Genomic DNA, 25,757 nt, shown 5'->3' on the forward strand with positions numbered 1-25,757 from the left:
AATGCCGATAGTTGTTTAAATATAAAAAAAAACCAACATATTTGCAATTTATTCTCCAATTTTAAACTTAAGTATTATAAATGAAAAAGTTAAAATATTAAATGTAGGTATATCTTAGCTCACTTCTTGTTAGAACTAGTTCCTCCCTTGAAAAAAGCTTTGCCAATCCACCCCCAATGAAAGCTTTTGCAGCAAAACAAAATAACTAACAACAAACGCTTCCATCTGACATAAAAAAGAAAGAAACTCAGCATATTTCGCCAAAAACGATTAAAAAAGAAAATGCTTTTTCGCAAAGTTGGACGATTTCGTCGACAATTTTTACCCTTTTATATGTTTAATGGATTTTTGTGACACGAATATCGCTATCAACGCTTGCGTTATAACAATCAAAATAATAGCCATCAAAGGCCTGAACTTACAGTAAGTAGAAAAACATTTGTTGTAAAGCTTTCATTTATTAATTTTTCCTTTTTAGAACAACAGCCTGCTGGACAACAACAATGTAAACAGCAACGTAATAATCAACATAGAAAATTGTGCACTTTATAGCAGCATTGTAAGAATCGTGGATCATTTTCAAATTCCTAGTTTAAAAAAATTTATTTGTTTAAGACATTTAAATTCTCTTTTGCAAATGAAGATTCAAAAACGTGTGTCCTTTTAAAGCCAAAAAGTCTAATGCAGCCATCATTTAACAAATTTATGTATCTTTTTTGTAATTTCCATATATTATTGTTTAAAAAAATAACATTACAAAATTATAAAACATTCTAAGAATTTTCTGTATACAGTTTTCATAATTTTTTATAATTTGCGGAGAATTTCGTTTCGTGGTCTAGAAAATTTACTTTTAAATTGATCATTTTAACCCATCACCAAGTCTTCAACAATCTGGCAACATTCTCTCTGACTGTTTTCTTGCTCTCTCACTCTCTTTTTCAGCCCAGCACAGCTGATCGTTCAACGATAAGCTATCGACAACACCAAATTCAACACAAACGACATCAACGTTTTTTAGTTATATTTCGTTATTTTTGCGCGACGGTTACATTCGGTTTGGCTCTGACCTTTGCCATATTGATATACAAAACAATGGGATGGTTCATAGCGGTATTCATAGCTCTCATTGCTGCGCTATTGACTCGGCCAGGCTGGCGTTGGTTTTACATAGCGGGAGCAACAGTCAACCGAGACTTAACGTGAGTCGAACACCCTATCCCTAGCCCCAAACCCCCGCAACTTAGTGTGTGTGTGTGTACATATGTGATGTGTGTATGATAAGTTTACAATAAACCAACAAAATGGTGTGAGATTTCCATATACAACAGAGATACGAGTAAAATTATTTCTTTTGTCATTCCATCAGAGGCTTAAAACCACAGAGACCTCAAGCTCGAGATACAGACTTTGCTCTATGTACCCCATCATCAGCGTCATCATCATCATCATGATCATTGTATAGAGGAGAAAAACTAGTTTCAGCTTTTTTTTTAGGTCGCCAAAGAGAAAACTTGTTGGAAAAACATCTTTTCCCCCTTAAAAGACTTTGCTTTTTGGTAAATGTAAACAAAATGAAATGAAAAATATTTTATTTATAGTTTCCAGCGCCGTCCATTGACTTCACCAGGTTCAAGGTCTCTTTTTTTTTTTTATATCGAAAATTCACTTTTGTTTAAAACGAAAAAAAACTAACCATTGAATGACAACGCACACAAACGTAGACCCAGACCCTGCCGCTGCGCATACTAATCAGGCGGAAGACTTTTGGTAGGTAGCTTACTGGCACAGTTACCCCCATTCGATTCGATTCGATTCGTTCGAATCGCGAAGTTCTTGAAAACGTACGCCAAAAGCTAGTTTTTCTCGTTCGCTTTACTCATCTGTGTCTCTTCTATTTGTGTAGTCAATTAAAACTGCGGAAGTAGCTTAAATTATTATAGATAGACACCTAAGCCAAACTCATCGGATGTATCCATTTTGTAAAGATATTTAACCTTATAGAGCGACCCTTTGCTATAATTTATACACGACTTAGTACTCTCTCTATCTCTCGCTCTCTCACACACACTTTTCCTTTCATTAAAAATTCAATGGATTCAATTAAAACTGTCTATGTGCAATGATTGGACTCTCTGTTCAAACTATTAAACACAAAAAGTTTCTCAAAAATTCAACCCAATTACGATTACGAATACAACAAAAACTAAAACAAATATATAAAATTCATCAAGTTGATCTTTGGCTAGTTTAGATCACAGCACAAAAACAAAAATAATTCCAAACGAGAACAAGGTTTTTTTTAAATTTGGAGTTTCTTTTAACATTGTTCACTTTTTCATTGCGATTGGATGTACCTTTTGCCATATAAACCACTTATTTTTTAATTCCATCTGTAAGATACTTAAAAATTGAAAAATAACGTAGGGTTAACGTTTTGTTGGCTGACAATAGGAGAATTATTTGTTAATAAAAAGTTACTTTGTGTGGTCTTTTTTATTACATTTGTACTTTTTATTAATAGAGAGGTTCAGAAAGATATATACAGATTTTTATTCCATCGGCAGTCATAACAAAACCAAAAGTTCGGTTATATTTAAAAATTTTAATTTTTCTTCCGTTGAATTTCAATGATTTCCCTAAATATTTTACTTTATTAACCTAGTCAATAGTCAAATCCATTCCAAAAATGTGTTGCCAATTTGCCTCATATAATTTTAGAAATTAAATTTTGAAATATTTATGGTTATAAAATTTCAGTTTTCCCACAAAAAGTACATAAAAGATTTAGATTCACATATGTATGTAATTAAAATTTGTTGGTTTATTGTTTGTTTCATTGGACAATTTGCCATTGAAATATTCAATTTACTCAGCATAAATTTTTAGCACTATAATGACGCATTCGTGTTGACCAATTTTGCTCGAACAACACGTTAATACGAGTTGGGCACATATCACCTGAGAGAGTGAGGAGTGAGATCAAGTTGCTTGGCTACAAGGTCACAGCGGAATAAGTCAAATTAACAATATTCTTAAGACTTCATTTTGAGTTGTTTTGCTAGTGCAACGTTTTGCTTTTTATTTTTGTATTCTGTCGACTGGTCAACCTTGTGCACATGGCTTTTAATTTGCCAAAAATCAACTCATTTATACCTATTAAGTGTATTACCAGAGAAATATCTCGATTGGCATCGTCTACACAACAAACCACTTGACTGTACAAGTTATTCGGTCATAATTAAAAGACCCACTAAATACATGCATAATGAGATTTAGCTTTCTGCTGCCATGGGAAATAATCCTAAATTGCCTAAGCTCCACACTTAGCCCCCATATATAGAAATAATCTTATCAATATGCAGCACCCCGCCGAGTCCGATTAGTGCAAAGTACACATTGTTCTCATGCTAAATCGATTTCTCAAGTGTTTGCAAGTGTTTGAAGAAATAATAATAATAATATATACAACCTCCTACTCATGATAACTGATTAGTGGAGGCTTAGTTCTATATATACCTATACATATGTATTCATAATCATTTTATGATATGCTCTACATATGCTTAAGCGGAGAAATTTGATATTTGTGTGTATGAAGCCTAAGTTAAGCTTTGCTAAGCCAAGCGAAACACTTTAGTTAATTGACCAGCAAAATCTTAATTTAGTAATATGATAGGCATTCAATTTTAATGAGGAAATGTCATGTCGTATTGATTTTTAATTTGATTTCAATTCAATAGATTTCCTATAGATATTCTAACGTCCGCTTAGTAAAATTATCAGTTATATGTTATAATTTTTATAAACAAAAATGACGTTTATTTGTTTACGAGGAAGCATTTTACAACTTAATAATAAAAAAAACTTTTTTCCATTTTTAGTTAAAGTTCGTTCAACCTAAAACCATTCATTTAATTGTAATAACATTGTCTAAAATAATTACGATCTCAAATTGTGTGTGTCATAAATTATTTGAACTCTTGTCGAGTTAGGGAAAGACTCACATTCATCTCAATAGATCATCTTTGATAAGTTCTAAATAAGGTTTTAAAATGTACAGAAGTAGAGACAAAGCCAAGAGCCCTGTAAGGCTTAGATATACCGATATACTTTTGGAGATATTAGGTCTGAAATGATCTTTATTATACTCCTAGTCTAGTCATTAAACTCTAGTGTTTATAGCTTTGTTCCAACCATTTACTGTTTCCGAAAGTAGTCTTTGTTTCGTGAGACCCTTTTCTTGACAAAGACCCGCTTTCCCCTCCCAGCCCTTACTTCCCCTGCCCTTACTGTATTCATCTCTTGATGCAAAGCTGGAAATAAACACTCCTGATAGCTACTGTACAGTGGTATTTCCTTTTGCTGATAAACTAAACGATAACGATATTAATAACTTTGCCTAGACATTACGTAAATAACAGGTTACTACCTACTTGGCCAAGAGTTAAAATAAGGAAATCTTTGAATCATAATCTTTGGCCTGAATAAATGTTTAAATATATGTAGTCTTTTGCGAGTCATTGCTCGCTGTTGGTTATCACGTCGAATTGCAACCACAATTGCGATAATCGCCGTGTATATTTGGTCATATCTCGAGGTGTGGGGTTATTTTTACAATCGTACATGAGATTGAATCGATCGATAATGCTTATCACTAATCCCACTCGGTTTTCTCTCCTCCCATTGTTATAGAGCTCTCTGGGCATACATCAAGCTGTTGCGTTATACCAAACGTCACGAGCGTCTTAATTACACAGTTGCCGATGTTTTTGAACGCAATGTTCGAGCCCATCCCGATAAAGTGGCCATCGTGAGTGAGACACAAAAATGGACATTCCGTCAGGTGAACGAGCATTCCAATAAAATTGCCAATGTCTTGCAAGCCCAAGGCTATCAGAAAGGAGATGTTGTCGGTTTACTACTCGAGAATCGTGCTGAATATGTTGCCACTTGGTTGGGTCTATCGAAAATTGGTGTCATCACACCATTAATCAATACAAATCTACGTGGTCCTTCCCTGCTGCACAGCATCACGGTGGCCCATTGTACGGCTTTGATTTATGGAGAAGATTTCATTGAAGCCATTGGAGATATAACCAAAGATTTGCCCACTAATATAACCCTCTATCAATTCAACAACGAGAACAACAACAGTGAGGTAAAGCCATCCACGGGTGAAGGAGATGCCAAGAAGCAAGTAAAGAATTTGAATGAACTTTTGGTCGCCGCCAGTACAGAGAAACCAAATAAGTCGAATGTTAATCATCATGATAAATTGGTTTATATCTATACATCGGGCACAACGGGTTTACCCAAAGCTGCTGTTATCTCTCATTCACGGTAAGTGGACGAAAATTGATTTTGTCATTGTAATTTCAGAAATTGATGTCCTTTCTTTCTTGCTGCAGTTATCTCTTCATAGCCGCTGGCATTCATTATACCATGGGATTCCAAGATGATGATATTTTCTATACACCTTTGCCTCTCTACCATACAGCTGGTGGTATTATGTGCATGGGTCAATCTATACTCTTTGGTTCCACCGTCTCCATACGCAAGAAGTTCTCGGCTTCCAATTATTTCGCTGATTGTAATAAGTATAATGCCACGGTAAGTCCCTGTTCTGTTTTATTTATATTCCCTGATTGATTATTTGTTTTCTTTTCAGATTGGTCAATATATTGGTGAAATGGCTCGCTATATTCTGGCTACCAAACCCTCGGAATATGATCAAAAGCATCGTGTCCGCTTGGTCTTTGGCAATGGTTTGCGCCCTCAGATTTGGCCACAGTTTGTGGAGCGTTTCAATATTGCTAAAGTGGGTGAATTCTATGGTGCCACCGAGGGAAATGCCAACATTATGAATCATGACAACACGGTGGGAGCTATTGGTTTCGTATCGCGCATATTGCCTCAGATCTATCCCATATCGATAATACGCGCTGATCCCGACACCGGTGAACCAATCCGAAACGCCAATGGTCTATGTCAATTGTGTAAACCAAATGAACCTGGTGTGTTTATTGGTAAAATCGTGAAAGGCAATCCATCACGTGAATTTCTGGGCTATGTCGATGAGAAGGCCTCAGCGAAAAAGGTGGTCAAAGATGTTTTCAAACACGGCGATATGGCTTTCCTATCGGGTGATCTTCTGGTAGCCGATGAGAAGGGTTATTTGTATTTCAAGGATCGTACCGGTGACACTTTCCGTTGGAAGGGAGAGAACGTCTCTACCAGTGAAGTGGAGGCTCAAGTAAGCAACGTGGCCGGCTACAAGGATACAGTCGTCTATGGCGTCAATATACCACATACCGAAGGACGTGCTGGCATGGCTGCCATCTATGATCCACAGCGAGAAATCGATCTGAATGAATTTGCTATAAAACTATCAAAAGTTTTGCCCGCATATGCGAAACCGCAATTCATTCGATTGCTTACCAAAGTTGATTTAACCGGCACCTTCAAGTTACGCAAAGTTGATCTGCAAAAGGAGGGCTATGATCCAAATGCGATTAAGGATTCATTGTACTATCAAACGTCGAAGGGACGTTATGAATTGCTTACACCAGAAGCCTATGATCAAATTCAACGCAATGAATTGCGCTTCTAAATGAAAACGAAGAGACCGACCGAGAGAAAAAGTAAATGTTTTCTTTTTGCCCCCATAATATGCTGTTAATTAATTTTTAAGGTCTGAGATTGTGAGATGAGTTAGTTATTTAGAGACACTAGACACACATCCGTAGGCTAGTGATCACCCAAGCACTTTATTTTTACATGACAACAACAAAAAAAAAAAACAAAACTTTTAGTTGGTAATAGATTTTTTTAAAACATATTTTTCACTGTCAATAAAATACATTTTTCAAAAAATTTTCTATATTTTTATTTCAACTATTGAACTTTGTCATTTCAATCGCTAAAATATTCAGCCCTTTTAATAATAATAAGTGATATCTATATACTATGATTCATTTCATCTGTTTTACGCATTTTAAAGGTGTGATTTGATTTGATTTGCTTTTTGTTGTATTTAATAACCTTGTTAAATGCAATTCTGTTTAGATATTTACATCTACACATACACTAGAAGTGTGTGTGTGTATAGCAAATAAATAAAACTGACTCTTTGTCAATAATTCTAGTATTTTATTTAACATTTGCCGGCGGAATGCCAAAAGCCCTCTTGCATACAAATTACCCCACTCAGCTGCCATTAGTTGATAAATACACGGGCGAAAAAGCGCGTTGGGAAGTACATATGTACAATGCATTAAGGCAATCAATTTGTGTTGTCTTTGTTATGCCTTTATGTAAGGGTATATTAACTATGTAAAGCCATTTGGATTAATGTAAAGTTAGGTGTTAAAACATCTTATTCTAAAACACTTGCCTAGAGATCTCCTATTGCAACTCTCTAATATTTACTAGGGTATAGAAAATTCGATATTATAATGTGGCAGATCATTTTTGTGTATTTGTTTATCGATCTATGTCAGTATGCAAATGTTAATGATGACTGACAATGAACTTGAACTTGAAAGGGCTCAATTTGCATCAATAAAATGAATCTACGTGCAACCAAAGGCGATCTGCATTGCATATAATAAATGTGTCACAGGAATATTGCGATATAATTTCAATTTTTCATTACCATCTGAGTCCAATATTTGTAAACATTATTGGAAATGTGATTACTTAATAGTTTGACTAGGTTAGGGATTAACAATATGCAAAATAGTAGTTTAAGGTCTAGTTTTGAATTCATTTTAAGTTTATTTTAACTTTATCATCTTTATCGTTTTGCATTTTTGATAATTGAATTAATTTCTTCTAATTTAATTTTTAAAATTACATATAGTTTGCTTTTTTTATAATTTTAACACAATTTTTCTACAAGTGGCTCTTTACAATTTCTTCTAAATTATTACATCAAATTACTTCATATTTTTTGCATCTTTTGGTTTTTTTACAGAGTGAATTTTATCATTATATGCTTTTGGTTTAGTTTTTATGCAAAAAATTCATATTTTCTAACCCAAAACTTAAACAATTTTCGAAATGTTTCCACTTACACCTTTAATTTAATTAATTTAATCAACAGAATCTAAAAATTTTATGATTTTATGTATTCGATGTATTCTTTTGTATTTATTAATGGTACAAAATTTAAGAATTTGAAAGAAATAAACAAAGGGTTTTCAAATTTATATAATTTTGTACAAGATTTTGGGTAACTTTAGAAGAGTTTAAATAGTATTAACAACTAATTCAATTTTATTTCCCATTCAATTTGGTTCGAAAGACAGTTAATTTTTACTGTTTGTTTTTCTAAGATTTCCCAATATTTTTTCCAAATTTTCAAACAGTTTTTCAAAGAGTTGCCGCAGTTTGGAAATACTTTTTTACTTCTGTGTGAATAGCAAAAACAGAAAGAAAACATTCACATTCATATAAGATCCGTTATCAGTAGACGACTAGGGAGAAAAACGCATTCCAGTATAAAGAAGATCATTGCGGATGCAATACCTTCTGCGTCAATTCACTGTATATACGTGTGTGTGTGTGTAAATGTGTGGGTGTTTGAGTCAGTGTGTGCTATTGATTGATTACTTTGTATGAGCAATTTTTAACTAAAAGTTACCAACGATGTCCAAAGACGAGGCAGTGCTCTTTACCATAGTAATACCCACAATTGTGGAGGAAGATCGCCTGAAAAATCATGGGATTCAACAGAGTTCTGAAAGTGGTGGAGCATCTGCAGTTCAACTGAGTGATAAAGTGGAGAATAAATCAAATGAGGTGCCTAGAATACAATTCACAGCCTCATCGAGTGATCTCTTGGAAGACTTACCGCTGGAGACACCCCAAGAGTTGGTTGTACGACAGATTCTAAGTAAATTCCATATAGAGAATGTCATGTGGTCTTTGAATGTGGAGGGCAATCAATATCATGTACAATTCTCCATGGATTACGATGAGACCTACGAACTTCTCTATGAAACATTACAAGATTGGGGAATAGGTGATCGTGAGGGTTCTTCGATTTCAGTAATCAGCTGTTTGGTCCACAAATCCTCCCAAGGGTCGAGGAAGGAAACAATTTCAGCGGAACAAGAGAACTATCAGCAGGAATCAGAAGAGCCCCGCACACATAGTAAGTAAGTTTTTTATTCAAATTATTGAAAATTGTCGAAAGTATAATTGAAAATTGCATCGTTATGTGTTTTTCCTAGTTATTCCCGCATGCCCAATGCCCAACAGAAACACAGTGCTTGGACTCGTTTCATGAATTCGGTTCGTTCACGCCTGAATGTGGCCCAAATTGTACGGAATGTACGGCAGGATGCAACCATTACTTTTGATTTTTGTATACTTCTCATATCAGCAGCGTAAGAAAATCCTAGAAGTAAAACTTTGGAACATCCGGTTTTCAACTCAAAATCTTAACTCAAGCACAGTTGTATCATCGACATCTAAATCTTTTCAATTCGATGGAACTAAAAGCTCTTTGAGCTCTTTGAAACCTTTTTGAATGATCTATTCCCATAGATCTATAATTGTTTATGGAATATTTGGAATGAATTTTTCGTTTATGGAATTGTTATATATTCCATAAAAATTTAAAAGGCAGTTCGCTAAATATTTTCAGTAACTAAATTTTAAAAGGGACTTCGATTCAGAAATTGTTTTCATAAATACATTTCAAAAGTTACTTTTTTTGAGTTAGACCTTAATGATCTTTTCAGTTTTAAGATCTTTTCATTTTTAAACCACTTCTTTCTTTGTTCATTTGCAGTATTTTGGCTTCGTTTGGTCTGGTGGAGAATAGCACCATATTCCTGGCATCCAGCATGTTAATTTCACCTCTGATGGGTCCCATAATAGCTGCAATTTTCGGAACAGTCATAGAGGATCGTTCATTGCGTCGACTGGGAATGATCAATGAATTGATTGGCATCTTAATGGCCACTTTGGTGGGATTTATATTCGGTTTGATTGTCTGTACGACAGACAAACGATATGGCATTGGCGAAGGTCTAACCGAGGAGATGCTGTCACGTTGTGATCTCCATTCACTAATTGTGGGCATATTCACGGCGATACCGAGTGGGGCAGCTGCAGCTATTGGCATATTGGGCGGTAATATTGGTTCATTGGTGGGCGTGGCAATATCAGCATCTTTACTCCCGCCGGCTGTTAATTCGGGTTTGCTTTGGGCTGTGGCCTGTATATATAAATATTTCGAAAACGATGATAATCTTTATCGGGACGTAATTAAGTCGAGAACATATTCGGATAACCAAGCTAAGGAATTGGCCATATTGGGTTCGATTAGCATGTGCTTGACATTGTCCAATGTTTTGTGTGTCTATGTCATGGGAATTTTAGTGCTTAAGGTTAAGGAAATTGCTCCAGTGATTGGTCGAAAGAATAGTCAATTTTGGAAACATGATATTAAGTTTGCCCGCCATGGTCAGGGTAAGGATTTGACAACCGAGGTGGATATCATTGACGAAATGTTGGCCAATTTGCCCCAGGAGGATCAGCAGGCATTGGGATTAAAGTCAGAAGATTTTCGTCGTCATTTAAGTGTAAATGATCATCATCATCAGCTCACTTGGTCACCTTTGAGTGATCGTCACAGTTTTACTACTCAACCGGGAACCTTCTCCACTATACATCGTCTGGAGGAATTATACACAAAGAGGATTAACACAACAGAGGACTATCCACGTCAAGGACCAAGTCTTAGTCGTCGCTCGACCCAAAGGGGAAATGAATTAACTGTCCCAATGCTACCGGTAAGCCCAAATGAATTCTATACCCTCTTTTTCTGTTATTCTAAGGTAAATTATTTTTTACAGAGACCACGATTTGCCACAATGCCATCGGCTACTTCATTAATACCAAAAGATTTTATCCTTGAAGTGCCTAGCAAACGATTTACTGTGACACCAGCTTTTGAGAATTAGCTACAATTACTTATTAATTATTTAGTTCCTTTACAATTTGTCATTTTGTGCCTTGAGCTAGTAAAAAAAATTTAAAGTCTATATCGACTAAAATTTTATATACCCAATTCCGGGGCCGGATCTCTATTTTCAATTTAACAAATTTCTGAGAAATATTTAAAAATAGTTTCCTCATTTAATATTTAACAAAGTTCTTATGTAATAATTAAATACAAGAAATATCTATAACTCAACTCCAGATGGCCCCTGACGATCAGCCTTGACCTGGGCTCGACTGCGTTTCAGTTGCAAGCGCTCACGTACTGCCTTTTCCTGGCGTCGCCGTAGTTTCTCTAGTGTCTCCTCGCTGGGTCCTGCCGCGGCTTCCACCTCTTGGGCTCGTATTAGAGTGCGCAACTTTTCCAAAGCATCGGCCAGATTCATTTGCTGGGAGCGAGTTAGATCGCTCTTAATGAAATAGTAACCATCTTTAGTTATCTTATTGTGTAGGGCTTTGAGTAGCTTGTCCCGTGTCTCCTGAGACAGCCAATCCGCTTCGGCCACCTTGAAGCGGAGGTCGACTTTGGTATTGACAGTATTCACATGCTGGCCACCGGGACCAGAGCTACGACTATAGGTGATCTCTAATTTGTTTATTGGTATAAAACCATTAAATTTTTTACTACCGCTGGGCTGTTTGTTGGAGAAGGGGACAGATGGTGATTACTATTAGGCAACGGCAAATGAATAGAATTCTCTTACCGGTGGCGGGGGAGGCGTGTAGAGTTGGAGTCGGGCATTTGGATAGATTTTATCCAAGGATATATCACTCTTATATGACAATTGACGACCCAGCAAAGTGGGACTATTGTTTTGTCTCAAAACTTTAATAAATTCTCGTGTTATTTTATTCATTTTGGTTACAAAAAAAAACCAGACAGCTGACAAACTAAATTGTAAAGGTGTGGCAGCCCCGTTTGAAAGTTATCGATAAATTACCTTGTTGCCAGTTTTAAACATTGGCGCCAATTTATGTTTTTCATAATAAATTATTCATTAAGTACTAATTTCTTATTAAACTCTTGCAAGAACTGGCAAAAACTAAAAAAATGTTTAAAACTTACGAATTAAATACATAATCTTATTTCGTGTAGATAAATTTGTTATTGTCATTTAGTGTGACCTCACCATGTAGATAATGAATCAACAAGCGATTGTTTTTTTGCTTGTTTTGTTTTGCGGTTTTTTGTTTGTTGTTGTTTAATTTATATCTACGAAATTATTTTCGAGGCGTTTAACAAAATGAAGGAATGTCCATATGGCGAAAAATGTTACAGGAAAAATCCAATACACTTTGGGGAGTTCAGTCACAAGCATTGTGAGTTTTTACCATCTTCTAGAATACTTTTTGTAATTTCTAAAATTTAATATTTGTTTAGTGGATGAAATCTATGGAAAGGCTAACGCAAATGCTAGCTATGACATACCAGGGAAATACTCCAGTGAACTAATTAATACGCAGCTTAAACTTCTGGAAAAATTATTTCCCAAAAGCCAAGCCAAAGTGGATGCAGTGCCACCGGCTCAGCCAGAGTCCTCTAAACCAAAGCCCAAAATCGAAGAGAATGCTCCAACACCGAGTACAAGTCGCGGTGGCTCTTCACAGGTCCAGGATACCTCCAATCTGGCCAAGAAACAAAAGCTAGCCGATCGAAATATACGCGACTATATACCAGTTGTGGTTGAACGTGGCCTCATGGCCAGGAAACTGGAAAAGGCTGCTCCCTATAATATGTTTTTGACGGCCATAACCGATTCGAAGCCAACACATAGCGAACCTCTAAGTGTTACTTTGCAAGAGATATTGGACGAAAGTCTGGGCGAGATTGAGAGCACTGTGCAAATCAATTTTATGGTGGACATTGGCTGGCTACTAGGACACTATTACTTTGCAGGCATACTGTATGGATTGATTGATTGATCGTTGGAAATCAATAACATATTTTAGCTATCCTTTATATCTTTTTCAACAGGGCTAAACCTCTGATAGTGCTTTATGGCGATGAATCGCCTGAATTGCTTAATATTAGCAAACTGAAGCCTCAGGTTACAGCGATCAAGGTACAAATGCCTACACCATTTGCCACATCGCATACCAAAATGATGCTACTCGCGTATACAGATGGCTCCATGCGTGTGGTGATATCCACAGCGAATCTTTACGAGGACGATTGGCATAATCGTACCCAGGGTGTTTGGATTAGTCCACGACTACCAGCATTGAGTGAGGAGGCGGACACAGCGGCTGGCGAATCTAAAACCGGATTCAAGCAGGATCTCATGCTCTATTTGGTGGAGTACAAACTGACCCAGTTGCAGCCTTGGATAGCTCGTATACGTAAGAGTGACTTCAGTGCCATCAAGTGAGGGAATTAGTTGAGAGAATTTTGTATATTTCTTTTCTATATTTCTTCTATCTCTTATTTTACTATCTATTCTCTTTACTCCCACTCTAATATGGTCAATTTTGTTTTAGTGTCTTTCTCATTGCATCTGTGCCTGGTGGACATCGTGAAGGTTCTGTTCGTGGTCATCCTTGGGGGCATGCTCGTCTGGGCTCTTTGTTGGCCAAGCATGCTGCACCCATTGAGGATCGGATACCAGTTGTGTGCCAAAGTTCCAGCATTGGCAGCCTGGGACCAAATGTTCAGGCCTGGATTCAACAGGATTTCGTAAACAGTTTGCGCAAGGATTCATCCACCGTGGGACGATTGCGTCAATTGCCGCCATTCAAGATGATCTATCCTAGTTTCGGAAATGTCTCGCGCAGTCATGATGGTATGCTAGGAGGAGGTTGTCTCCCCTATGGCAAGAATACCAATGATAAGCAACCCTGGCTCAAGGAGCATTTGCAGCAATGGAAATCTGGTGATCGCTATCGCAACCAGGCCATGCCACATATTAAATGCTATACACGCTACAATCTAGAGAATCAGTCGGTCTATTGGTTTGTCCTCACCTCAGCAAACCTCTCAAAAGCAGCTTGGGGTTCGTTCAATAAGAATTCGAATATCCAACCATGTCTACGCATTGCCAACTATGAGGCAGGTGTCCTATTCCTACCAAGATTTGTGGTATGTAAAACATCCACAACAAAAAACAAAGTTTCTCATATATTTATTTTAGACTGGTGAGGAGACTTTTCCATTGGGCAATCGTCGTAATGATGTGCCCGCCTTTCCAATGCCGTATGATGTTCCATTGACACCCTATGGACCAGATGATACTCCTTTCCTAATGGACTATCTACAAGGATGAGCATCTGCTGTGATCAATGAACAAACGTGAAAAAGTTGCTTAAATAACTCAGTTATGGTTAAAATAAAAGTAATAATAAACGATATGGAAAGTATTTTGTATGTAATGAACTACTCTTCGTTTATTTTTTTTGGTTGGATATGGCTAGATGATTGAGGTTATTTTAGGTTGTTTTAAAACTATTTGCTTATAGACACAATCGTTCATTAATTCCATAGACTTTTTGTTTGTTCTTTTTCTAATTGAGCCGCAAAAGAAACAGTAGGTTATAAGTACTTTTGGCAGAAAGTAAACTATTTTAGCAATTGGTGAAAGAAAACTTAAAATTTTGATTCCACATAAAAACTAAATGGAATTTTTCGACATTTAAGCAAATACGAGTTTATTGTTGAAACTTTGATATGTATTTGCTTAAAAGCTTATATAGTGCTGGAGTCTTGATTCCAGCACAAGCATCGGTGGTTCAGTGGTAGAATGCTCGCCTGCCACGCGGGCGGCCCGGGTTCGATTCCCGGCCGATGCAACTTACTTTTTTTATTAGTTCATTATTAATTCATTTTTTTTCATTTCAATTTGGTGAGACAATTGCCAAAAAATAATTTCGTACCCATATTTGTATTTTGTTTCTTATTCAAATCTTATTATGAAGTTTACTTTTTTCGGAAATTTAATAATTTCTGCGACTTTTAATGTAAGTTTTTACTCATTTTCGTTTTCTCTCTTAGCCTCAAGTCGTAACACAAAATTAAATTTTATTGATTTCAATAACACAATCAATTTATGGTAAATTCAATAACAATTTTAATTAATTATGGTAAAAGTACATTTTTTTAAATGTGCCCGCCTAGCCAAACTGACTCAGACCCTCAGGATTTTTTACTCAGGCCTTAGCACTTCGACAGTTCGAAGGTTCCAAATATGTTAGTTATCGCGGGGGAGGTTTGTTTTAAAAAAATATCGAAAATACGGTAAAAATGCAGAGCTGGTAACACTGGACATTTGTTTTTGTTTTTTCCCATGGTAAATAGCACGCATCCGCACAAAACAAAGCAAGCGAGTATTAAATTTAAATCCGGCTTCTGCGTAAAGTAACGTGAAATAACTTTTTGAATTGTGCTGATAAAATCTTAGACACAATAAACATATACACCTTAACACACACTCACACACACACACACACCCACACAAACAACACACCCACATTTTGGGTTGTCTAAGGAGGAGAAGGAGGCAGAGGAGCAGGAGCAGAGGCCTCAAAGAGGAGGGAGAAGAAACACTAGGAGGAAAAACGCTTGAGAAAGAAAACACCGAAAACTGATGCAAAAATGTCACCCGCTTTCCTCACACTTTTCGCCGTCTTTATATGCATTTTATTTCGCGTATTAAATGTCCATTCGCAGCCCTTGAAACCAAGCGTTTGGTGTTTAGATTCACAATTTTTGGATTGCCTATATAAAATTGCTCCAGTGTTGAGAGAACCGTAAGTACATGCAAATCTCTTACATATGTATATGTATATACAACATAACTGGATACATGCTTTATATGTATCTATGTGTGGGAGTAGGCGTGTCAGCTGTTTACAGCCAAGGAGAAAACATTAGATAACATTTTTATGTTATTATCTTTTTTGTGCATGTCGATAACAATAGTTGTTGATTTTCCTTTGGTTTATTACTTTTAAACACATCAATTAAGTAATTTCGCAGGTAAATGAATGAATCATTAGACCGTTTGTCAATTATTTGAAATTTGTTAACTGTTGATATTTGTTTTATTTTTTTTTCTGCCGGTTATTTAATTATTATCAACAAGTCGGCGTGTGTATTGTTTAAACAAAGTATAATTCCATTGATTAGTAAGCCATTGCTATCTGTCTAAACATATCGCTTAGACCCTGACATTGCTTGATTTGATGCCATATTGGGGAAGAAGAGAGTATTCCCTTTTGTTTTCAACTTGACCATTTCATCCATCTGAACCTCAAATTGATCCTGATCATTTTCTTTAGCTCAAGCTTTGCCATTTGTTCAGTTTCCCTCGTAGCAATTAGTCAAAGGATAATTATAGGGTATTTAAATGCCAACACAAACGTAATTTGATTCTTCCATTGCTATCAATTTTCTGCCGGCTGAAACCACAACAACTGGTATAAGGCAAGAGGAGGGAGGGGGAACACCCAATAAGTAACAATAATAATAAAAAAAATGCTTTTAAATTCTTGAAATATTATTCCCGTAAATCAAACTTTTCACTAATTAAAAGTAAAATAAATATTTTTAAGTACTCACACATGTTTATATTTATTAAATACTCTAGTAAACGTTTATAAATACATAAATATATTCTTTATAGTTCATTATGAGAACAAAGAAAAGGTTTTTGCAGGTGATTCACATGAATTAATAGTCTTAAAGTCACATTAAAACAATATTCTTTGTGTTTTGTCCTTTATCATCTCAAAGTTAAGGTTTTGTCTAAAAAATATTTCTTTGAACCCTTAATTTTCAGTCATGCACTCAAAATATGATTTTTGATTGTTTTTAGGGCCACTGATAAGAGAACTTAGTTCATGAAGAGTGATTAAAAATATACGCAGAATGTTTTTTTGACAATTCATGTCATCTAGGGTGACTAAAAATATGATATTTGCTAAGTTATACTGCTAAAAGGTCTGTGTGTACATACTTAACTTTGGGCAGATTATTCTATTTAGAGAACTTGAGGGTATTGTTCAGTGTAGATGTAATCAAATTAATTCATACTCAGTTTGATTTAAACCCGATGTCAGCTTTATGAATTTAACAAAAAAGGTTACACAAATTTGTGTTTTCTGTCTTTAAATAAACATCCAAGTTTGTTTTTTGTTAAGCTCATTTTATGTAATGACACATATTGACAAGATAAGATTTGCTTAGACGGGTCGATTTTTAGCCCATAAAAAAGCTTTTATGACATCACTTGACTATCGCCTAACTATTGCTCAGAGATTATACAACACTCTGTAAAACAATAGTCTAAAAATAAATTTTAAAAAAAATTCCAAAAAATCGTATAAGTTTTCAAATTATTATTGATTGAAAGACCTTGAGCACTTTGTAAATTTATGCGTATTTCTCTCGCATCGTTTCCTTTTTAGAAGTCATATTTGAAGTTAAGAACATTTGACTAATAGTTTGCGTTAAGAATTTATGCATAGTTCATAGAAACAAGCCTAGCCCAATTCAAAATTTATTTAACTTTCATAGGCGTTTCAATTGTTTAAAAAATCTTTGCAAGCTTTTTAAATATTCGTGAGATAGAGAAAAAGCGAGAGAGTTCTACAAACATTTTTCGTTGGCTGTCGCAAAAATTAGCGCACAGCTGGAATATTTTTTTAACCGCATATACAGAAAGTTTTAGCAGCCCCTTACATTCATATGAATATGTGCTTTTATATCAGAATATAAACATACATACATCTATATACATATTTACCCATATGTATATACATTCTTCTATACCATTTCTATATTTGTAATCTCTTTTAAAAAAAAGGAAAGAAAAAATATTGGTATATTTGCCATTTGTCTGGGGATTTTGGTTTGGTTCGTTGGTTAGCTCTGCGATAAGAACAAATTCGCTCTCTCCTATAGACTACGAAGGAAAATGGGGCAAAGTACAAAATTAAGAGTCATAATTACGCAGTAAACGAAATGATTGGCACGCCTAGCAACCGACCAACCCACCGTCCGACCAAGTGACTAGGAGATATATCATAAAAATGTATATATATATATTGATAAACAACAAAAAATACCGGCAAAAGTGACCAGATGCCGGGTGAAATGAAATAAACTACCTGTTTGGCCATTTGTTGGCTCTCTGCCCGCGACGCCTTTTCTTTTGTTTGACAACAAAGCTGACGTAATCCCCAGACACGATATTCTCAGCATTATAAATCTTTTGGCTTTCTTTGCAAAAGCAAAAAAAACTAATAAAAAAAAAGCGATATCAACTTAAATTCTGTAAATTGAGCTGGTTGTGTGTGAGTCATGGAAATTTAAGCAGCTGTTTTCCCCACTGATAGTTCTGTTTTGTTTCATTGTTTTGGAGCTTTTGAAATTGTTTTGTTACCCTACACTTTAATGATTCGTATTCCTAACCCTACCCATACCTTCAATTTAACCCTACACCCACATACATGTGTATGTACCTCGTGTGTGGTTGTTTATAAATAATCAATATGAAAATTCATGCTTTGACAGTGATAAAAAATTTATGATTTTTGCCATTTGTGCAAGTTCTCAATGCCGCCTATACCAAAAGGCAAATATGTATATACATGTATGTATAGGTATTTTTGATTGGAACTAATTGAAATGAACACGAATCATAGAATTGTGTGGCACGTTTTTTTGCACGACCCACTGACTGACACAATGGCTCTCAGATTTTTTCGGTGTTTTTTCTCTTTTACTTTTTTTATTTTTGTTATTTTTCACCTAATTGAATTCAATTGATTCTAATGCTGCACGTTTTTATATATTTTCTGCTTCCATTTTAACATAATCTGTCCACAAATCGAAATAAAGTATAAGGTAAATCAGACGAATATTGAAAATATGGAAGGAACAATGAAATTCTTGTTCTTTTTTTAGAATTCGTATACAGATTTAATTATAATGTAATTTTGTATCTTTTGCTTTATATATTTAGAAGTTAAAAAACTCATTACGCAATTACAAAATCCAATTCGTAAAGATACCTATATGTTTTAAATGGTAGTAAAACTTGTAAGGATAACTTTTGTTAAGATCAACTAAAGAATAAGTACATCAAAAAAGTGAAAACTTTTATATTACAAACTATCGGTTCGATGGTTTAATTGTGTTAAGTAATTATAAGGATGCGTAATGATAGATATCAATTGATCTTGACTCGAAAATCTTTCTAAACATCGACCTTCCGGAAATGTGTCTATGTTTCCATTTAAGAAGATCGTTTCATAGGCATCCCCTTTTTACTTTACTGTACTGAGTATTGCTTAACGTCTTTTTTGCATTTGTTGACTTAGTTAATTAAAAGATTTCTAGCATTTCCATTTTCCATAGTTTTGGCATACATACTGAATATAAAACACGCGCCATTTGTTTTAATTATAGAAATAAATTTTACTAAACTAGAAAAATATGAAATAACTTGTAGCTGCGATGTGATAGATGTGGCATGCGTTTTTGGCAAAAAGCCTGCTGGAATTATGAGTATTTGGCAACTAACAGTAATTTGTACATGGTCAAGGTCGGGCAATAAATTATTGCAATAATTTATTGCCCATAAAAATAAAAGTTTTGGCAGACAAAAAAATTAAGTTGCATCGGCCGGGAATCGAACCCGGGCCGCCCGCGTGGCAGGCGAGCATTCTACCACTGAACCACCGATGCTTGTGTCGAAATTAAGACTCCAGCTCCATAAGGGCACACAACTAGTGAAAACGATTTGTTTATAATGCTGAATTTAATCAATTTACTGTTAATTGTTTTGCAGTTATATACCGCCACGTTTGTGGGGCTTCAGTGGACATGTGCAGACTGTATTGCACAGCATTGTGGGACGAGTGCGCTGTCCTTGGCCTTTGGGGGAGAGGGTTTATCTCTCCCTGCAGGATGGTTCCACATTAACCTATGATCTCTATCAGCCACTAACAGAACAAGAGGGTAAGTACGAGTGCATTGTATTAAATCCGATTTATACTATTCGATTTCAATAATTTCCAGACGACATCACCGTGGCAATTTGTCCGGGAATCGCAAACAGCTCGGAATCGGTGTACATACGCACATTTGTTCATTTAGCTCAATGCAACGGCTATCGCTGTGCTGTATTAAATCACATTGGGGCGTTGCGTAGTGTTCAAGTGACATCAACACGCATTTTCACCTATGGCCATACAGAAGATTTTGCCTCCATGGTTGAGCATTTGCATCAGAAGTATAGCCATAGTCGCATCGTGGCTGTGGGCTTTAGTTTGGGTGGCAATCTGGTAACAAAGTACATGGGTGAGCTGCAAAAGACAAAGCCTTTGAGTGTCATTGGCGGTATATCCATATGCCAGGGTTACAACGCCGTCGAGTAAGTCGACCATTATTTACCAATCAAACGAAGACTAACTCGTTGTTTTATCTTTAGGGGAACCAAGTGGCTTCTAAATTGGCAAAATTTCCGACGTTTCTATCTCTACATCATGACTGAAAATGTGAAATCTATTATTCTACGTCATCGTCATGTTCTCCTTTCGGATGAGGTCAAGGCACGCCACAATCTGAACGAACGTGAAATAATTGCTGCTGCCACATTGCCGGAATTGGATGAGGCCTACACGAGAAGAGTCTATAATTTCCCATCCACACAGGAGCTGTATAAATGGAGTTCCTCGCTTTTCTATTTCGATACAATTGAGAAGCCAATGATATTTATTAATGCCAAGGATGATCCTCTGGTGCCAGAGGACTTGTTGCATCCCATCAAAGAGTATGCGAGTGAGTATAAGAATAATGTGTTTTGTATAAGTAGTTTGAGTGGCTAAAACTTGTAGCCAAGCATATCTATGGTATTTGAAACAGTCGTTCCAACAAGCAGTCGTGGCCGAGCGGTTAAGGCGTCTGACTAGAAATCAGATTCCCTCTGGGAGCGTAGGTTCGAATCCTACCGACTGCGAAGAGGGATTTAATTTTTTATTTTTAAAAATAATTATTTATTTATTTTTTGTTTTTATAAAAGAAATTAATTTTAGTATTTAAATCACTGATACTAATTAGTCACGGGTCAAGGAGCAGTCGTGGCCGAGCGGTTAAGGCGTCTGACTAGAAATCAGATTCCCTCTGGGAGCGTAGGTTCGAATCCTACCGACTGCGATGTCAAAGTATTCCTTTTTTTATTTATCAGAAACCTTTGAAATAATTCAAATTAATATAAATGATGTCTGAACAATCCGGAAACCAACAATCGTTAGTAGTATATCTGGCTATTTCACGCAATTGTCTGTACAAATTTAAGATTGGCCCGTTGACTATAAATAATGCTACTGATTTTAAAATTAGATGGTCCTATCTTCAACCAGCCATACATGCATAGGCAGGCATAGGTATATATTTTGTTGTAGTTTTCTTCTCCACTTAATTTTGAATTTAATTAATCTCGATTAGATTTAGAGATTTGCGCACGTCTGGCCTTCTTGATTAATAATTTCTTTGTTTGTTTGATTTTTTTTTTTTTTTTTTTGCTGTTTTTGGTTTTAATTTTTTACCTATTATTTTTTTATAGTCTTGGAACTTAATAAAACGTTTTTTTTTCGTATGAACACATCAAGCAGTCGTGGCCGAGCGGTTAAGGCGTCTGACTAGAAATCAGATTCCCTCTGGGAGCGTAGGTTCGAATCCTACCGACTGCGAATGAGGATGATTTTTTTGTTTTTCTCCTATTCGCTTTTAGTCAGGATGTTTTTTTTTTTTTGACTGGCTTTATGAATGTTGAAATCGATAAAAAGCTTTGAATAAATAAATAAGGAATGCAGCCAGTTGAAGTTTTTAAACTGCCAATTTTTAGACAATCGTATTTTAGTTAAAAGGACATTTTATTATTTGAGTGTACCCTTCTAAGGGGATGATTGTCCTCGCAAAAGATTCTAGCAAATGAAATTTGTTCTCTTGTTATACGTTTATGATATTTTGTTCGTGTGTTGCCATACAGCAGTTGTGGCCGAGTGGTTAAGGCGTCTGACTCGAAATCAGATTCCCTCTGGGAGCGTAGGTTCGAATCCTACCAGCTGCGAAAGCTAGTAAATTTTTTTACAAAATCTTATTTAATTGTTTTAAATATTTATTAACATACATTTTATTTTTTTTTCTTACAGCAACGCGACAAAATGCAGCCTACATTGAGGTAGCACATGGTGGTCATTTAGGCTTTTATGAAGGCGGATTTTTGTATCCCAATCCTGTCACCTGGCTGGATCGCACCTTAGTGGCCATGGTTGGATCATTGGCGTTAATGCATGCAGATGTTAAGAAGTCATCGACATAAAGATCACAGATGTTGTTATTTTACCAACACTCAAATGATAAAAACAAACAAAAAACGTTAACAAAATTTAACAAGAAAACGAAAGAATATTGCTTGTGTGTCAAAATTGTATGTAGCTGTCCAAATTGAATTCAAAATCTAAATTGGAAATTTGAAAAACAAAAGAAAAAATAATTAGAAAACACGAAACTAAATTGTTTGATGTAAAGAAAATGGAAAACGAAACTATTCCTAAAATGGCTGCATAAATTAATGTAAACTTTATGGCAAAGTGCATTTAAAACAGAGCATAATTATCTCTATCATTGCGTTTTCTATCATTTAAAAAATTATTGTTTGCCAATTGAAATTGTATAATTTATTAACTTATGTATAGTTTTAGTTATAGTCACTGGTAATTAAAATCACCACGTTAAGCTAAATTTTAATTGATTAGTCGTTCACCATCTATTTGATTTTTAAAAGCTTTATATTATATATATTTAACATACACAAAAGATGAATACAAACAGAAAATAAAATAATAAAATCCACACTCTGCTAATGAGAAGAACAAAAATACAACACTAAAAACCAAACAAATTGCCTTATTGTAGATATTTTGATAATTATATGATTTAGAACTCCCAATTTTTATATTTTAAGATATACATTTGTACAACGGTATACTACTATATGCATGCATGCATTTATATATGTATGTATTACATGTATATATAATGCATTTCATGAGTAATATCAAAACATAAATTTATTGGCCCCATATGGTATGGCTATGATGTTTTTGTACGTATATATTTACGTATTATATATATTATTTTTCCGACTTTACAAGTTTTGTATACAGAATTTTAGTCTATTAACGTAAAAAACTTATATATGCGTGTTTATATGTGTACAAATAATAAAAATAAGCCATAAAAATGTTTCAATAAACAGTGTTTAATTGTAAAAGCTACTAAAAATTTAAGATACATTTCTGTATCCGCTATATATCAGTTAATATATTTATATATAGTTAAGGGGTTATTATAAAAATTAGTTTGAGAATATAAGCCAGAGAACCATTTTATACCAACATGGGAAAGTTTTTCAACCCAGAAAGAGACATGACTCTATTAGGTTAGCCTCCAATTTTACTCATAAATAGATAAGGCACCCTATAGAGTCGATCTTGACTGATTTAGGAATGAGAAAGAAAACAAAACAATATTTTATTTCAGACCAAATCGATTATTTTTCATTTATTATTTTCTTCCAACGGAACAGAATAGTTGGGGGCAAGTTTCTCGGCAACAACAGTTTAAGCCACATTTTTTGTTCATTGAGTCACATACTGCTTTATTATAATCAAATGATAACAATGCTGAAAAAGAGAATTTTATTTGTTTATAGTACTTGTTTTTGGTTAGTTATTTCATTTGTTTAATTACTTACGTGGATATTTTCTTGCCAATCTGCATTTATTTGCCTCTTGAAGGTCATATGAACTGATTACTACGTATTGGAATGGCGGGCCATTAGAACAAGTCGTATCCAGCAGGCACATCCCGCCCGCAGTACAATTCAATTTTGAGGGGATGGCAAGCGGTGCTGTGTACACGCACTTGGGTCCACAGCAAGTGTTGGCCAATGTTGGCATAGCAGGTTCACATGAATCTACGAATCTGCATTGGTTCCAACCTACAAAGTCCTGGCAAGTCAGTGGGTTGGCACAGGAACACGATGAAGTGGCTGATGTCGAGGGCACTGCCAAAGCAGTTATAAAAAGTACGAAAAGTTGACAATTCATTTTGACTGACTGCAGTTGAGGGCATGGAAGCTGCTTTTATAGGTCCCCGACACACTTTGTTTACTCTGGACTAAAAATATCTACGGACTTTCTTTGCACAATTGTTTTGTTCGATCGTATTACGGTTGGCTATAAAAGGCCAGGCTACGGATCTTTTGATACAAGTATCACGAGTCGACAAGCATGTGTGCCAAGACTGTCTTTTTGAGTTTTCTCCTACTCAGCATATCGTTTCAGATCCAATTGGCGGCTTCATCGTTCGGATGCAATCAACCAGTTAGCAGTTCTGACAAATGCGATGCATCTTCGATACGCTTTCAATGCGTTTGCGACTTTACCTGTTCGGCTTGGGATAAGCCCTGCAATTGGTGTTACACCTGCCCCGCTGAATTGGGCTATATTAATCAGATTCGGGCAAAAACCAATAAGCTGCGTAAGTCATAAAAAAAATTATTAGTTTTCATATACATATTGACTTTATTTCCCTTTGATTTTTAGCCATCTTCGGTCTTCCATATCGCAACCACACCGAGTGCCTGAACATCAATATTCTAACACATAACAACAAAAATTGCTGCAATTACTTTTGTGAAGCTAATATTAAAGATGTTTGCTTTTAATAAATGAATATAAAAAAAGAAAATCAACAGAACGAAACAAGGATTAGGTCTGATTCCTTTAGTCTTATAGTTAAGATGCAGTTCAATCTTGGTCGAACGATTTTTGGTAAACTAAACTTTTTTTCACATTATAAATGTGGAATAAATTCCAAGCTAGGGTGAGAAATAAGTAAATAATAATAATAATAAATAGCTAGTCTCGTTTTAGTTTTCAAACAATTTGAACCTTAAAGCGCTTTTTAATTGTCTTAGCCCTTAGGAGCGTATTCTAATTTAAATCATTTAAATGCAAAGTTAAAGAATTGTCCATTATCGAAAATTTAAATTGGTTCGATTTAATCTCAACGCAATTTCGGAGGAAATCAATTTTAAGGAACTTTATTTCCAAATTAATTTATTTTTCGAGCTTAGCCATCAGATCTTATTGTTAGATTACAAAAACAAAGCTATTTAGACTAAAATACTAGTACATACAACCGATAGGAAACCCATATATACAAAGTTTCTTTTGGTAAGCCTTGAGAAATCTGCCTATAAAAATATTGTTTTCTATATTTCACCTCAAAAGTATTCGCATACAAAAACTAAAGGCTTTCATCATCATTATTCTTAAGTCAATTCTCTCAAAAGTTGTCAAGTCATGTCTCAGGACAAGGCCACTCAAATGGTACCCATGGCTGTGGTGCAACCACGCCTAAAGCAACCACTTCCCCAGGAGTTTGGCTGGGGCTCAGTTCTGCGTCTGAAGCACAACGACTTTAAATTGAAATTTCTACAGAATATGGATGTCCTGATCATATCGTCAGGTGGCATTGTCACCTTGGGTCTTTTACGTGGCACTTATCATTTGCAGACCTTACTTCATAGTTATTTCATTGATTTCGATGAGGAGACCACGCCCATTAGTTGCATTGTCCAGGACACGGCATTCGTCCAGGTGATCATAGCCGTTGACTATGTTGCCATAGGTGTATGACATACCCCCATATAGCGAAAAGAAAGACGCGG

The 25,757-nt window shown here is 35.4% G+C and overlaps 6 protein-coding genes and 6 non-coding genes across 14 annotated transcripts; 10 read left to right on the forward strand and 2 right to left on the reverse strand.

Moving 5' to 3' along the window:
• Positions 1-948: 948 nt before the first annotated feature.
• LOC6642166 (long-chain fatty acid transport protein 4) lies at positions 949-6,823 on the forward strand. Its single transcript, XM_002065610.4, has 4 exons — positions 949-1,202; positions 4,696-5,343; positions 5,412-5,613; positions 5,672-6,823. Exons 1-4 carry the CDS (start codon positions 1,096-1,098, stop codon positions 6,611-6,613), a joined length of 1,899 nt encoding a protein of 632 aa, XP_002065646.1. The 5' UTR covers positions 949-1,095; the 3' UTR covers positions 6,614-6,823.
• Positions 6,824-8,488: 1,665 nt separating this feature from the next.
• On the forward strand, positions 8,489-11,077 carry LOC6642167. 2 transcript variants are annotated; one of them, XM_023175625.2, is made up of 4 exons: positions 8,489-9,164; positions 9,240-9,395; positions 9,803-10,808; positions 10,872-11,077. In XM_023175625.2, exons 1-4 carry the CDS (start codon positions 8,653-8,655, stop codon positions 10,977-10,979), a joined length of 1,782 nt encoding a protein of 593 aa, XP_023031393.1. In that variant the 5' UTR covers positions 8,489-8,652; the 3' UTR covers positions 10,980-11,077. The 2 variants fall into 2 exon arrangements, with proteins under 2 accessions (XP_023031393.1, XP_046866415.1); XM_047010459.1 differs by lacking the exon at positions 9,240-9,395.
• Positions 11,068-11,901, reverse strand: LOC6642334 (peptidyl-tRNA hydrolase ICT1, mitochondrial). The gene is made up of 2 exons (XM_002065612.3): positions 11,721-11,901; positions 11,068-11,651 (listed from the first exon to the last, which is right to left on the reverse strand). The coding sequence occupies exons 1-2, from the start codon at positions 11,871-11,873 to the stop codon at positions 11,202-11,204; spliced, it is 603 nt and encodes a 200-aa protein (XP_002065648.1). The 5' UTR covers positions 11,874-11,901; the 3' UTR covers positions 11,068-11,201.
• Positions 11,902-12,177: 276 nt separating this feature from the next.
• Positions 12,178-14,386, forward strand: LOC6642335 (probable tyrosyl-DNA phosphodiesterase). 2 transcript variants are annotated; one of them, XM_002065613.4, is made up of 5 exons: positions 12,178-12,336; positions 12,398-12,920; positions 12,992-13,381; positions 13,495-14,092; positions 14,145-14,386. In XM_002065613.4, the coding sequence occupies exons 1-5, from the start codon at positions 12,261-12,263 to the stop codon at positions 14,274-14,276; spliced, it is 1,719 nt and encodes a 572-aa protein (XP_002065649.1). In that variant the 5' UTR covers positions 12,178-12,260; the 3' UTR covers positions 14,277-14,386. The 2 variants fall into 2 exon arrangements, with proteins under 2 accessions (XP_002065649.1, XP_046866416.1); XM_047010460.1 differs by lacking the exon at positions 14,145-14,386 and having other exon boundaries at positions 12,992-13,356; positions 13,495-13,762.
• A 342-nt stretch (positions 14,387-14,728) lies between these two features.
• On the forward strand, positions 14,729-14,799 carry Trnag-gcc. The gene has a single exon. It is a non-coding gene; the product is annotated as a tRNA-Gly (tRNA).
• A 482-nt stretch (positions 14,800-15,281) lies between these two features.
• On the forward strand, positions 15,282-22,765 carry LOC6642337 (abhydrolase domain-containing protein 2). Its single transcript, XM_002065614.4, has 5 exons — positions 15,282-15,756; positions 19,803-19,972; positions 20,033-20,387; positions 20,445-20,794; positions 22,168-22,765. Exons 1-5 carry the CDS (start codon positions 15,602-15,604, stop codon positions 22,335-22,337), a joined length of 1,200 nt encoding a protein of 399 aa, XP_002065650.1. The 5' UTR covers positions 15,282-15,601; the 3' UTR covers positions 22,338-22,765.
• Trnag-gcc lies at positions 19,629-19,699 on the reverse strand. Its single transcript has one exon. It is a non-coding gene; the product is annotated as a tRNA-Gly (tRNA).
• Positions 20,891-20,972, forward strand: Trnas-aga. The gene has a single exon. It is a non-coding gene; the product is annotated as a tRNA-Ser (tRNA).
• On the forward strand, positions 21,088-21,169 carry Trnas-aga. Its single transcript has one exon. It is a non-coding gene; the product is annotated as a tRNA-Ser (tRNA).
• On the forward strand, positions 21,624-21,705 carry Trnas-aga. Its single transcript has one exon. It is a non-coding gene; the product is annotated as a tRNA-Ser (tRNA).
• On the forward strand, positions 22,004-22,085 carry Trnas-cga. Its single transcript has one exon. It is a non-coding gene; the product is annotated as a tRNA-Ser (tRNA).
• Positions 22,766-24,312: 1,547 nt separating the features above from the next.
• Positions 24,313-24,749, forward strand: LOC6642394. The gene is made up of 2 exons (XM_023175616.2): positions 24,313-24,562; positions 24,628-24,749. Exons 1-2 carry the CDS (start codon positions 24,313-24,315, stop codon positions 24,747-24,749), a joined length of 372 nt encoding a protein of 123 aa, XP_023031384.1.
• The last annotated feature ends 1,008 nt before the right edge of the window (positions 24,750-25,757 follow it).

This window comes from Drosophila willistoni (genome assembly GCF_018902025.1).
Source record: "Drosophila willistoni isolate 14030-0811.24 chromosome 2R unlocalized genomic scaffold, UCI_dwil_1.1 Seg167, whole genome shotgun sequence".
Lineage (NCBI taxonomy): Eukaryota > Metazoa > Arthropoda > Insecta > Diptera > Drosophilidae > Drosophila > Drosophila willistoni.

Bases quoted from the DNA above. Each gene is read 5' to 3' on its own strand.
- LOC6642166 (XM_002065610.4), top strand. From the start codon at position 1,096: ATGGGATGGTTCATAGCGGTATTCATAGCTCTCATTGCTGCGCTATTG. The intron at 1,203-4,695 runs GTGAGTCGAACA...CCATTGTTATAG, and splicing joins ACAGTCAACCGAGACTTAAC to AGCTCTCTGGGCATACATCA. The intron at 5,614-5,671 runs GTAAGTCCCTGT...TTTTCTTTTCAG, and splicing joins GTAATAAGTATAATGCCACG to ATTGGTCAATATATTGGTGA.
- LOC6642167 (XM_023175625.2), top strand. From the start codon at position 8,653: ATGTCCAAAGACGAGGCAGTGCTCTTTACCATAGTAATACCCACAATT. The intron at 9,396-9,802 runs GTAAGAAAATCC...GTTCATTTGCAG, and splicing joins ATACTTCTCATATCAGCAGC to TATTTTGGCTTCGTTTGGTC. The intron at 10,809-10,871 runs GTAAGCCCAAAT...TATTTTTTACAG, and splicing joins TAACTGTCCCAATGCTACCG to AGACCACGATTTGCCACAAT.
- LOC6642334 (XM_002065612.3), bottom strand. From the start codon at position 11,873: ATGAATAAAATAACACGAGAATTTATTAAAGTTTTGAGACAAAACAAT. The intron at 11,652-11,720 runs GTAAGAGAATTC...TCCAACAAACAG, and splicing joins ACACGCCTCCCCCGCCACCG to CCCAGCGGTAGTAAAAAATT.
- LOC6642335 (XM_002065613.4), top strand. From the start codon at position 12,261: ATGAAGGAATGTCCATATGGCGAAAAATGTTACAGGAAAAATCCAATA. The intron at 12,337-12,397 runs GTGAGTTTTTAC...ATATTTGTTTAG, and splicing joins GGAGTTCAGTCACAAGCATT to TGGATGAAATCTATGGAAAG. The intron at 13,382-13,494 runs GTGAGGGAATTA...ATTTTGTTTTAG, and splicing joins AGTGACTTCAGTGCCATCAA to TGTCTTTCTCATTGCATCTG.
- LOC6642337 (XM_002065614.4), top strand. From the start codon at position 15,602: ATGTCACCCGCTTTCCTCACACTTTTCGCCGTCTTTATATGCATTTTA. The intron at 15,757-19,802 runs GTAAGTACATGC...ATTGTTTTGCAG, and splicing joins GCTCCAGTGTTGAGAGAACC to TTATATACCGCCACGTTTGT. The intron at 19,973-20,032 runs GTAAGTACGAGT...AATAATTTCCAG, and splicing joins GCCACTAACAGAACAAGAGG to ACGACATCACCGTGGCAATT.
- LOC6642394 (XM_023175616.2), top strand. From the start codon at position 24,313: ATGTGTGCCAAGACTGTCTTTTTGAGTTTTCTCCTACTCAGCATATCG. The intron at 24,563-24,627 runs GTAAGTCATAAA...TTTGATTTTTAG, and splicing joins GGCAAAAACCAATAAGCTGC to CCATCTTCGGTCTTCCATAT.